The sequence below is a fragment of the Borostomias antarcticus genome, assembly GCF_949987555.1.
Source record: "Borostomias antarcticus genome assembly, chromosome: 28".
Classification (NCBI taxonomy): domain Eukaryota; kingdom Metazoa; phylum Chordata; class Actinopteri; order Stomiiformes; family Stomiidae; genus Borostomias; species Borostomias antarcticus.
Window position 1 is genome coordinate 2,708,358 of NC_140261.1, and position 13,111 is coordinate 2,721,468.

The following is a 13,111-nucleotide window of genomic DNA, read 5'->3' on the forward strand; positions in this document are numbered from 1 at the left end:
AGTGGAGAGCTGCAGATGAACACCGGGACCAGGGGAGTGACAGATCTGGGTCAGTAGGGAGAGAGACAGAGAGAGAGAGAGAGAGAGAGAGAGAGAGAGACTGAAGGCTGCCCTGCTGGGATGGATGGAGGGAGGTCTGAGTGGATTCATGGAGAGAGAGCCTGCTGTGTAGAGCTATGGTGCTTTAAAATGATTTAGAACCCCACCAGGTTTCCTGTGGGATAGGAAGGAACTGACGACCACTGGGATACGAGTCAGCCTCTCCCCTCCAGGCTGCCTCCACCCTACTGTGTCTGTAGACCGGGGAGGAGCAGGTCTACCTCAGTGTCTGTAGACTGGGGAGGAGGTCTACCTCAGTGTCTGTAGACTGGGGAGGAGGTCTACCTCAGTGTCTGTAGACTGGGGAGGAGGTCTACCTCAGTGTCTGTAGACTGGGGAGGAGGTCTACCTCAGTGTCTGTAGATTGGGGAGGAGGTCTACCTCAGTGTCTGTAGACCGGGGAGGAGGTCTACCTCAGTGTCTGTAGACTGGGGAGGAGGTCTACCTCAGTGTCTGTGGACTGGGGAGGAGGTCTACCTCAGTGTCTGTAGACTGGGGAGGAGGTCTTCCTCAGTGTCTGTAGACTGGGGAGGAGGTCTACCTCAGTGTCTGTAGACTGGGGAGGAGGAGGTCTACCTCAGTGTCTGTAGACTGGGGAGGAGGTCTACCTCAGTGTCTGTAGACTGGGGAGGAGGTCTTCCTCAGTGTCTGTAGACTGGGGAGGAGGTCTACCTCAGTGTCTGTAGACTGGGGAGGAGGAGGTCTACCTCAGTGTCTGTAGACTGGGGAGGAGGAGGTCTACCTTAGTGTCTGTAGACTGGGGAGGAGGAGGTCTACCTTAGTGTTTGTTTGTTTTATTAGGATCCCCATTCGCTGCCAATTTAATGCCAGCTAGTCTTCCTGGGGTCCGCACAACAAAGCAACTCAATACAAGTGTCTGTAGACTGGGGAGGAGGTCTACCTCAATACAAGGGTCTGTAGACTGGGATGGAGGTCTGGATTTTCCTTTGTCACAATCTTGAGGTTTCATGTTAACCCAACTTCATTCAGAACTCACATACTGGTGGTGAAGATTCTCACAGAATCGCCCTTTTCCTGAGGTGGAGAGGGGCTGCTACCTGGATTGTTATTCTAGCAATGTTCATTGAAGCTATTATGCACAATTTCAACATCTGGCACTGTGCCGGAATGGGATTGAGTGAAAATGTCAGGCCTTACCCTCGACAGTTAACTGTCACATAAACCACTTTAAGGTGACAACAAGGGCCTTCACCTGGCTCTGCTGTGGACCTGTCACCATGGCAACCGTTTGTCCATCTATAACTCAGAACGCCCGGGCGTATTCTGGGATGGCGGGGAGACTGGAGCCCTGACTGCCTGAGCCAGGGGGCCACACAGCAACAAAGAGCCGGCGCCACTTAAACGATGTATCTAGTAACTAATGTATTTACTAACAATATTGTTACAAATGATGCAAACACATGTTCCACTGTCCATATTCATTCCCTGCTATTTGTGTAAAAAGGGTCCCAAACACAAATGTTGTCTAATATGAGTTGCATTTTATCATTCAAGCTTTTTCATTAAATGATCTTTTGTGTGTGTTCCCAGGTACTACGCCATCTGCTGCCAGCCGCTGGTCTACAGGAACAAGATGACCCCAGCCAGAGTGGCTCTGATGATGGGGGGCTGCTGGGTCATTCCCACCTTCATATCCTTCCTGCCCATCATGCAGGGATGGAACAGCATCGGAATAGATCACCTGGTGAGTCCTCACAACCACCGTGTGTGTGTGTGTGTGTGTGTGTGTGTGTGTGTGTGTGGAATAGATCACCTGGTGAGTCCTCACAACCACCGTGTGTGTGTGTGTGTGTGTGTGTGTGTGTGTGGAATAGATCACCTGGTGAGTCCTCACAACCACCGTGTGTGTGTGTGTGTGTGTGTGTGTGTGTGTGTGTGTGTGTGTGTGTGTGTGTGTGTGTGGAATAGATCACCTGGTGAGTCCTCACAACCACCATGTGTGTGTGTGTGCGCGCACATGCGTGTTTGTGTGTCGCGAGTGTGTGTGTTTTGTGTTGTGTTTTGTTTGTGTTAAATAAAATGATATTGCTCCGTGCAGGACATGATACTATAATTAGCAGAGACTCCTACTCCCATGATGCACCACCTGCCTTCCTCTGCTGCTTTTTAGAGTACAGTCATGTCAGGAGGAAGCTCCGTGGTTGATATGACGTCTGGCTCAGATGAAGAAGCGAGGGTGATGAGTTGAACTGGCAGATGACCGCACACAGAACCAGCTGGCCTGAGGGCTGATGAAATGACAGATGACCGCACACAGAACCAGCTGGCCTGAGGGTTAATGGAATGACAGATGACCGCACACAGAACCAGCTGGCCTGAGGGCTGATGAAATGACAAACACAATTTAGAGAGTGAGGCGCTTCATTGGTTTGTGTTAACGGCCCAGTCCTTAATATCAGAAGGATAGAAGATAACAGGAAGAGACTCATGAGCATTCCTCTGCCCTCCAGCAGTCCTTCTGAGGGGTGAACACAACATTTACTCTGTGACTAATGATGTGAGAAACCCTTCCAGCAAGTGGTCATGAGGATGTTCCTCTGATGTCCACGGACGTCATGTAATGAACCCTGAGACATTATGAGGCCCACAGTATTTATTCATCTACAATGTTGAAGGTGTTTGATGCTGGAGACCTTTTAAGACAAGACAACATCATCTGATTTAATTCGACACAAGGAGACAGCCACAATACAATAAAATAAAAAAACAGAAGGGCACAACTCTACTGAAATAAATCTCCAATTTATTGCCTGACAAAATATCATAGATACAGCAACGCTATACACATTGAGACATTTAGCATTCATCAATTTAATTCAAATTCAAACAAATAAAGTGCACAATAAACATGTACCACACCAATGATGAAGTGTCCCTTTGTGTCAGTGAATCAGTGGAAGCAAGTGTAAGAAGCTTAATTCTGTTGATAATACTGTGATGAGTTAATTTAACTTCAAACAACCGAGGTTTCCCTCATTTACTTCAGTGACGACGAGCTTTGATAAAAACTAAGACACGGAAATCAAATACATTCAATAAACAAAATGAATTGGACTAAACAACAGAAGTCAGTTAAAACTCCCGCTCACAGGTTGGTCCAGTCCAGTCATGAACGCCAGGCTACAGGGAACGGACAGACATCAACACTGTTAGGGCCTCCATGCTTTGGAACCAGACGCACGACTCAGGAGAACGGGAAAGAGCTCAAAACCCCAGGGGGGCAATTTAATAACAAAAAGGTAGACAAGAAAATGAGCAGCGCAACAACACGGGCAACAAATGCTGGAGCTGGTGAGGCTGCAGCACGGCTCTGCCAGCCTGTAAACAAGCGAGGTTACTGTACATGAAGAAGAGGTTCAACCAGTGAGACGCAGGGCCTTTCCTGATACTCCTCCTAATATCAATCAATCAATCATCAATCAAAGCTTTATTTATATAGCGCATTTCATACCCAGAGGCAACACAATGCGCTTTACAGAGAACAAGGGAGGTGGGCATACGACCCACCCCTACATATTCCAGAGGGAAGCAAAAAAACAGTTCGGTTATCTTATCTCTGAAGTATGCTGCAAATTCCTCACATTTGGAGGTAGAGAGCAGGTTGATAAACGGTTTGTGTTCATTATTACTCTAAAACTATCAGCCACTGCAGAGGTAAGATAATGTTTCTTGACAATGCGTTCAGTACTACGTTTGACTTACGATACCAGTGCTGTGAATAAATTGTCGTGACCATACCAGGACATGTTCTGAACGTCCGTTTGAGGACCCAAGATAAATATTATAGTGTTCTCAGGACGTTTTCAGAATGGCCCTAAAATAACGTCTTGCTCAAACCCTAAAATATAAATCCTGGTTTGTTAGGATGTTCAGATGATTGTAGATTAGATTATTAGGAGATTAGGAGGTAGATTATTAGGACCGAATGTGTTCATTCTAAACAGCCTCCAAGCCCCATGTCCCACAACCACTATAAAGACCTAAAGAATTAAGTCCTAATCGGACTTAATAAAGTCCATTCGAATTCTTTCCAGCTCTTAACTCTGCCGTACTACCTGATGAGTAGGAGGTGATTATGTTCATGTAAGTATCTATTCTGGACCACAAGTAAACAACACGTCTCTAGTCTGCCCACCAGGAGAGGAGCCAGAAGATCTGACGTTGTTCTCTGAGGAGCTCATTAGCGTTTCATATTGAACACAGCTAGCATGACGCCAACCAGGGCTGCCATGCTACCAGCTACTGATGTGCTCTTTAAAGACAAAGTGTATGTATCTATCTGTCTAATCGATTGATGCTTTGTTTCCAAAAACGATCCCTTTGCCTCCTCACAGCTGTGATGGTGAACTAGAAGCCGGGAGGATTAGCAGTAGTAGACAGGGATCAATGATCATTTTTCAAGCTTTTTTCTAAACCTTTTTCTTTAGTCTATGGAAATTCAACGGAATTCAGTTTGGTCAGTACTGTAAATTGTTTGTCGTTAACAGAGTGCAGTAAAGCTGTACAGCGGTGTGTGTGTGTGTGTGTGTGTGTGTGGTTTTATCTGATTCTCTCTAACTCCTCCCCTTCCCCCGTGCAGATAGAGGCGAGGAAGCACAGTGGCGAGGGCAGCAACTCCACGTCGTGCGTCTTCATGGTCAACAAGCCGTACGCCCTCACCTGCTCCGTGGTGGCCTTCTACATCCCGCTGGGCCTCATGGTGCTGGCCTACCAGCGCATCTACGTCACGGCGCGCGCCCACGCGCAACAGATCAGCATGCTGCAGCGGGCGGGGGGCGGGGCCAGCGCCGACCACCAGCGCAACCACCGCATGCGGACGGAGACCAAGGCGGCCAAGACCCTGTGTATAATCATGGGCTGCTTCTGCCTGTGCTGGGCGCCATTCTTCGTCACCAACGTGGTGGACCCCTTCATAGACTACAGCGTCCCGGACAAGCTGTGGGCGGCGTGTCTGTGGCTGGGCTACATCAACTCCATGCTCAACCCCATCCTCTACGCCTTCCTCAACAAGTCCTTCAGACGTGCCTTCCTCATCATCCTCTGCTGTGGCCGGAGGCGTTACAGGAGGCCCTCCATCTTGGGGCCCAGGGCCCCCTGCAACGCCACGCAGATCAACGGCTCCACGCACGTGCTCAAGTAAGTAGTAAGCAGTAGTAAGGGTCCACGCACGTTCTCAAGTAAGTAGTGAGCAGTAGTAAGGGTCCACGCACGTGCTCAAGTAAGTAGTGAGCAATAGTAAGGGTCCACGCACGTGCTCAAGTAAGTAGTGAGCAGTAGTAAGGGTCCACGCACGTGCTCAAGTAAGTAGTGAGCAATAGTAAGGGTCCACGCACGTGCTCAAGTAAGTAGTGAGCAGTAGTAAGGGTCCACGCACGTTCTCAAGTAAGTAGTGAGCAGTAGTAAGGGTCCACGCACGTTCTCAAGTAAGTAGTGAGCAGTAGTAAGGGTCCCATGGTTCAGAAGTGCTCTGACCAACACTGCTCTGCTATCCGATTCAGAGTTCATTCAGAGTCGTCTTGAGATAATGGTCCTCACTCGATGAATATAAGATCGTACAGCGTGGGGGCGGTTGTAGCTCAGTCGGTAGAGCGGGTCGTTCAGTTATCGAAGGGTCAGTGGTTCGAATCCCAACTCCGACTGTCCACATGTCGAAGTCTCCTCGAGCAAGACACCTAACCCCAAATTGCTCTGTACTATGAAGCAGTACTACCAGTACTACCAGTACTAAGCAGTACTACCAGTACTTCAATACATTGCTCTAGCATACTTCAGAGATTAGATAACCGATATTAGGAGGAGTATCACCCAGGAAAGGCCAAACCCAGCGTGGCAAAGTCAGGGGGGAAGCTGTACTGACAAGTAACACAGTGACACCTGTGCCAGTCGCAGTCAAATTAGATATCCAATATACGTTGTAAATGTTTAATAGCTTTGATACAATGTTGTCACAGTGCTATTTTTGAAAGGGTTGAGAATGTGTTCTAGCAGTATCTAATTGAAAACATGCAACTTTACTGTTCAGCAAATACCTCCCTTCCTCTGGAGTCTTTCGTGTAAACAGTACAGAGTTTAAAATACCTTCAGATTACACTATATAAATGACCCTGAAAGCTCTTAAAAACCTCCCACAATTCTCTGTTTTCTGCCGCCCTGCAGTAACATAAATGGTGGAACTATTTCCAAATGGCAGAACTGTCAGCATGTTCCACTAGGCCATAAACATGGGACTGAAGCATGCTGGGATGTGTAGGCAGCTGCACTCGACACACAGTTGATCCGTAGAGGGTGTAGGAGATAGGGTGGAGTCGGTGATAAGGTGAAGGAGATAGGAGTCAGTGATAGAGTGTAGTTGATAGGAGTCAGTGATAGGAGGTAGGAGACAGGAGTCAGTGATAGAGTGTAGGAGATAGGAGGTAGTGATAGGAGGTAGGAGATAGGAGTCAGTGATAAGGAGGTGACATGAGGGGGAATGCAGGCCATGTCCCCATTTGGAGGTACAGTAGGAGGCATGAGGTAGTAGATGGGAGATAAGATATGCTATACTGTAGGTTCCAGGCTCTGGAGGTTTGAAGCAGGCGTCTGGGAGTTAATGGTGTGAAGATAAGAAGCAACGCCTTGGAGATAGATAGGGTGTAGGGAACAGCTGATCTTCTGGAGGAGTTATCAGGTGTTGTTACATGTTGCTGTAAATGATATTATTAGCTTCTGCAGGAACAACTGATAATAGCCCCAACTAAACCTAAATGTTTCAACCCTAGATGGGCAATAACGCCTGACTGGGAACGGATATATTGCTTTCAAGGGGGCGAGTTGCAGGTAGAGAAGGACATCGTTGCATAATTCAAACTAATAGTTTGGAAATATTGTGGCTTCTTCTTTTCATTTATTATTTACTTTTATTCATCCAGGGGAGCCCATTGAGATTAAGGTCTGATTTCCCATGGTGGCCTGATTACCCAGTATACACCAGAGGCTCGATTGAGATAGAGGTGGACAGTCTGCACTGAGCTAACAAGCTAGCTACCGGTCCTCCTCTGCTCAAACAAACGCTACAGTTCACATAGGCTATTGCAGCAGAATCGAACCCGGGTCCGCCGCGCGAAGGACTAGACTTCATATGGGACGCGCCTTACCCAGTGAGCTACCGGGGCGCCCCGCTCATACAGTATTTGACTGTTCTCCCCCCTCCCGAATATTTTTTACAATATTCGTACGAATTTACTATTCGGGAAAAAGCTACTATTTGTGTTCATCCGAATACCGTATTTGTATTCGGGCACACCCCTAACACGCATACACACACACGCACATACACATGCATACACGCACACACATACACACTTGCATACACACACGCACACAGACACACATACACACACATGCATACACACACACACACACATAAAAACCTTCCTGGCAGTGACAGTGTGCAGCAATGCTAAGACAGACGATACGGTCCGTCTCAGAGGCATGGGGCTGCTGCCAGTGAGTGTGTGTGTGTGTGTGTGTGTGTGTGTGTGTGTGTACTGTCAGTGAGTGCAATGTTGCATTGGACATCAGATAAGTTTCTTTGTTGGGTATAATTCAGGCCCTGTTTGTCAGAGATATCCCAGGACTATACATCTTCCTCCTCACAGGCTCATCTGTCACACAGGCTGTCAAATAACAGACGATGGAAAGATTTAGACACTTAGATTTACAGAGATTAGCCTCAGCTGCCGGAACCCTCTTGTATTTGCCAATCTTCTTCTTCTACTACTTCTTCCTAGAAAGTCTGACTTCCCACGCATGAAAAATCACCAAAATGTGCACACAGGTCCAGCCCTATGCCAGAGGTCCTCAGATGGTCTTGTGGGCCAATAGTCCTGAAGATGGCGCTACAGCAACCGTCTAAAGTTTAAAACTTCAAAAAAATCATAACAAATCAGCCGTACATGCCGTCACTTTACAACCACCACCAACCTGTAGGTCCAAGTGAGCAGAAACTTCCAGATGTTTTGAGCTGGCAGGAATTATGAAGTCCATCACTCTGTTTTTCTCAAAAACTGTAAAACCTATCAAACTCTACTCCTATTTTTTGGTCAATTGACACCCCAATTGATACACAACACCTTCAGACTGTCCTCCCCAAACGGTCTTCACAGACTTTTGAAATATAAAAAATTTTGCCCAGAGTGCATAAAAATGTTTTACAGTACTGTATGCAGCTACTGCAAATACTTGCTCAATAAATCTTCCATGTTCATGAAAATGACCAAATGTTATTGACATAGTAGTAGTGTGAAATTTTTCTGAAAGTTTCCTCCAAAACTGTATTTTTTACAATATTTTGAAGTCTGTCCCCTAAAAACTACTGCTGTTCATATTATACATTATAAGACCAGAGACCCGCATGTATCTGTCTCCTTCTCCTTCTTCCTCTCCTCCGCAAAAGCATTTGTGCCCTGACCTGACCCAGCGCTGCATAGCAGCTGTTTCTTTCTTTCTTTCTTTCTTTCTTTCTTTCTTTCTTTCTTTCTTTCTTTCTTTCTTTCTTTCTTTCTTTCTTTCTTTCTTTCTTTCTTTCTTTCTTTCTTTCTTGCTGTCTTGCTTTCTTGCTGTCATGCTCAACATAGAGCATATGCAGTCAGTATAAAGAACTTCCTGTTCTCACTCAGTCTAGCAGGGATGTTTGGTTCTACTATAATGAACCAGAAACAATGCAACTCACGTGTGTGTGTGTGTGTGTGTGTGTGTGTGTGTGTGTGTGTGTGTTAGAGAGGGAAATAGAGAGAGAGAGAGAGAGAGAGAGAGAGAGAGAGAGAGAGAGAGAGAGAGGAGAGAGAGTGTCTGGAGTGTGTTGTCAGTAGAAGATAAACAAAATCAGCAACAACAAAACAGGAAAGATAGGAACCGGGGAAATAACCAGACGCTGGTATAAATCTGTCAGCTGCACAGCAACAGCATAGAATAGAATAGAATAGAATAGAATAGAGAGTCAGAGAGAGTGAGAGAATCAGGACCATCACCTGTGTGTATCTAGTGGCTGCATGCGTTCTCTGTGTGCTGCTCTCTTTTTTTTCTCTTTTTTTCTTTTCAAAGGTCTACTGTAGTTATCCCTGGGTGCTCTTTCTCAGTAGATATCTTAGTCATCCCAGAGCGTCTGATTTCATTACTTCCTGCTGGGGGAGGTTTTCTGTGCCTCAGCGTAATGTCTCTCTCCATGTGAGTGACCATCAGTCATCTAAGCAAGTTGAGATGAATGTCCTCTTGAAACACCATGTGGTTCTAACCTCCTCCTGCTGCTGTCTGTCTGTCTGTCTGTCTGTCTGTCTGCCTGTCTGTCTGTCTGTCTGTCTGTCTGTCTGTCTGTCTGTCTGTCTGTCTGCCTGTCTGCCTGTCTGTCTCTGTCTGCCTGCCTGTCTGCTGTGGACGTCACTGTTGAATGAGTCACCTGAATCTCGATTAACCATCTCTCTCTCTCTCTCTCTCTCTGTCTCTCGCCCTCCCTCTTTTCCTCATGTTTCTACCTGTTTATCATTCCTCTTCTCACCATCTCCCCTTCTTCCTCCCTCTGCCTCTTCTCTATTCCTCCTGCTCTCTCCTGTCCTCCACACCCTCCTACCTTCCTCTCTCTCTCTCTGCTGCCTTGTCTCTCTCTCTCTGATCCTCTCTCTGTCTCTCTGCTGCCTCATCTCTCTCTCTCTCTGCTCATCTCTCTCTCTCTGCTCCTCTCTCTCTCTCTCTGCTCCTCTCTCTCTCTGCTCGTCTCTCTCTCTTTCTCTGCTGCCTCCTCTCTCTCTGCTACCTCATCTCTCTCTCTCTGCTCCTCTCACTCTCTATCTCTGCTGCCCCCATCTCTCTCTCTCTCTGCTCCTCTCTCTCTCTGCTGCCCCCATCTCTCTCTCTCTCTCTCTCTCTCTCTCTCTCTCTGCTGCCCCCTCCCCTTTCTTTTGTCTCCCTGCTATCTGGACCTCTGCTGCCCTCTGTTTCCTGCTGTCTGGACCTCTGTTTCCTGCTGTCTGGCCCTCTGTTTCCTGCTGTCTGGACCTCTGTTTCCTGCTGTCTGGACCTCTGTTTCCTGCTGTCTGGACCTCTGTTTCCTGCTGTCTGGACCTCTGTTTCCTGCTGTCTGGACCTCTGTTTCCTGCTGTCTGGACCTCTGTTTCCTGCTGTCTGGACCTCTGTTTCCTGCTGTCTGGACCTCTGTTTCCTGCTGTCTGGATGTGTGTTTCCTGCTGGTGACCAGTGGCTGCTCTGCTGTCTCCAAACTGCTCCTCTGGTTCTGCAACACTCGGCCCGTTCACGTCTAACGCTGCTCAACCACCGCTCCCAGTGAGTCTGTTACACCCCAACACTAACCCTCTATCAACCCTAACCCTAACCACCCAACACTAACCCTCTATCAACCCTAACCCTAACCACCCAACACTAACCCTCTCTCAACCCTAACCACCCAACACTAACCTTCTCTCAACCCTAACCACCCAACACTAACCCTCTATCAACCCTAACCCTAACCCTAACCACCCAACACTAACCCTCTATCAACCCTAACCCTAACCCTAACCACCCAACACTAACCTTCTCTCAACCCTAACCACCCAACACTAACCCTCTCTCAACCCTAACCACCCAACACTAACCTTCTCTCAACCCTAACCACCCAACACTAACCCTCTCTCAACCCTAGGCCTAACCACCCAACACTAACCCTCTCTCAACCCTAACCCTAACCACCCAACATTTTTTATTTTTTATTTAAATCCATTGTCACAGCTATATCAAAGATACCTATGCGTTCGTTGAGAAACTGAAATCTATACAGGTCCCTACAGGTTCTAGGCTTCTCTCTATAGACATAGACTCTCTTCATACTGATATTGAGACCGCGCTGGGTCTTAAGATCAGACCAGGATGGTCTCACCAGGCTACAGAGACCGGCGGGTGAATTCAGATTCCTTTTCTATCCTCATTAGCACAACCGTCAGAACCTAGTGGGGGAGTTAACATAACCATAGAAAAAAAATATGAAACCGACTTTCTTTTTGCAAAATTAAAATGAACTAAGATTTGGTTGATTTTGGCTCTGTGCTTCTAACGTGCCCTGCCTGGAGAAGGGGGACTTACCCAGCCCAAGACCCTGCATGGTGCAGATCGCAGCGCCATTTCCAGAGCTATAAGCATCATGGTTGTCATAGCTCTTTGAATGGTACTGCCATATGTACTCAACTACCAGCTTCCTCTCAGCAGCAGAGAACACCAGGAGGTCCTCGATCTGAGTTCATATGACACCCTAAGCATGGCCATTATAAAGTGGATTACAGTAATCATCATGAGTGATTTCTGTTCTGGGGCTGGAGAGATGAGTAGACTGGGTAGATGGCAGGCTTAATCTGGATGTACGGTAATACGAAGGCATACATGCGTGTGTTTTGTGGGAAATGTCATTTGAATAATTTGGGTGAAAGTACGAATCTTTTCCGGGAGCTGCACCCTCACCGTCTCATGTTCATCAGAAACATCCCGTTACCTCGTCATCACGTGCCGCGGTCCGGGTTTGACTGCCATTCCAGTGCATTTTCACACGTAGAAGGTTGGAAAAACACGGTTACGAGTTTCCTGGAACGCGGCAATAGTCTAGACCTGGCTGGGATGTGTATGCACTTAGATTATCTCAGCTGTTACAGACGGACATGACCCTAACGAGCAACATGACCCTAACGAGCAACAAGACCCTAACGAGCGACAAGACCCTAACGAGCAGCATAACCCTAACAAGCAGCATGACCTTAACGAGCAGCGTGACCCTAACGAGCAACATGACCCTAACAAGCAACATGACCCTAATGAGCAACATGACCCTAACAAGCAACATGACCCTAATGAGCAACATGACCCTAACAAGCAGCATGACCTTAACGAGCAGCCTGACCCTAACAAGCAACATGACCCTAATGAGCAACATGACCCTAACAAGCAACATGACCCTAACGAGCAGCCTGACCCTAACGAGCAGCCTGACCCTAACGAGCAACATGACCCTAACGAGCAGCCTGACCCTAACGAGCAACATAACCGAGCAACATGACCCTAACGAGCAGCATGACCCTAACAAGCAGCGTGGGATGTGTGTGGAAATCTATCGGGGACAGAAACCCCATTAATGACCACGCCCTTTTGAGGGGGAGACACTATACAGGTTAAATAAAGCTTAAAGATATCCTCATGAATTTCTACCAGTTTAATCTGCACATAAAGCTAAATACTAAAAATTTAAAAATTTAAAAATTTTGTATTATACTTAGTCCTAAAAAAAATAAGTGTCTCTCCTTAAAAAGGGCGTGGTTATTTTCAGTAGGGTCCGTAGGGTCATATTAGTCCATAACAGTGGAGATATTCACTTAAAATCTAAGCCAGGTCCTAGACTATTAAGACAAGCCAAGAGAGCTGCTTTACGATACAGAGTGATGTCTGTACATGTGTGTGTTCACTGAATGTGTGTGTTTGTTGGGGATGGTATATGGTGTGTGTGTGTGTTTGTTGGGGATGGTATATGGTGTGTGTGTGTGTGTGTGTGTTTGTTCGGGATGGTATACGGTGTGTGTATTTGTGTGTGTTGGGGATGGTATATGGTGTGTGTGTGTGTGTGTGTGTTTGTTGGGGAAGGTATACGGTGTGTGGATTTGTGTGTGTTTGTTGGGGATGGTATATGGTGTGTGTGTGTGTGTGTGTGTGTGTTGGGGATGGTATACGGTGTGTGTATTTGTGTGTGTTGGGGATGGTATATGGTGTGTGGATTTGTGTGTGTTTGTTGGGGATGGTATATGGTGTGTGTGTGTGTGTTTGTTGGGGATGGTATACGGTGTGTGTATTTGTGTGTGTTGGGGATGGTATATGGTGTGTGTGTATGTTTGTTGGGGATGGTATACGGTGTGTGTATTTGTGTGTGTTGGGGATGGTATATTGTGTGTTGAAATAAGGACTTCCTTATTACTGTCCTCACATGAAC

General features: G+C 46.9%; 1 protein-coding gene across 1 annotated transcript in view; it reads left to right on the forward strand.

Moving 5' to 3' along the window:
- The window catches only part of htr4 (5-hydroxytryptamine receptor 4), a gene marked incomplete at its 3' end in the record, with an annotated part of 32,561 nt that overhangs the window by 14,393 nt on the left and 5,057 nt on the right, over positions 1–13,111 (forward strand). The window contains exons 4-5 of the mRNA XM_084459637.1: positions 1,651–1,804; positions 4,700–5,256. Coding sequence (XP_084315763.1) covers positions 1,651–1,804; positions 4,700–5,256 — 711 coding nt within the window. The remainder of the gene's footprint in view (positions 1–1,650; positions 1,805–4,699; positions 5,257–13,111) is intronic.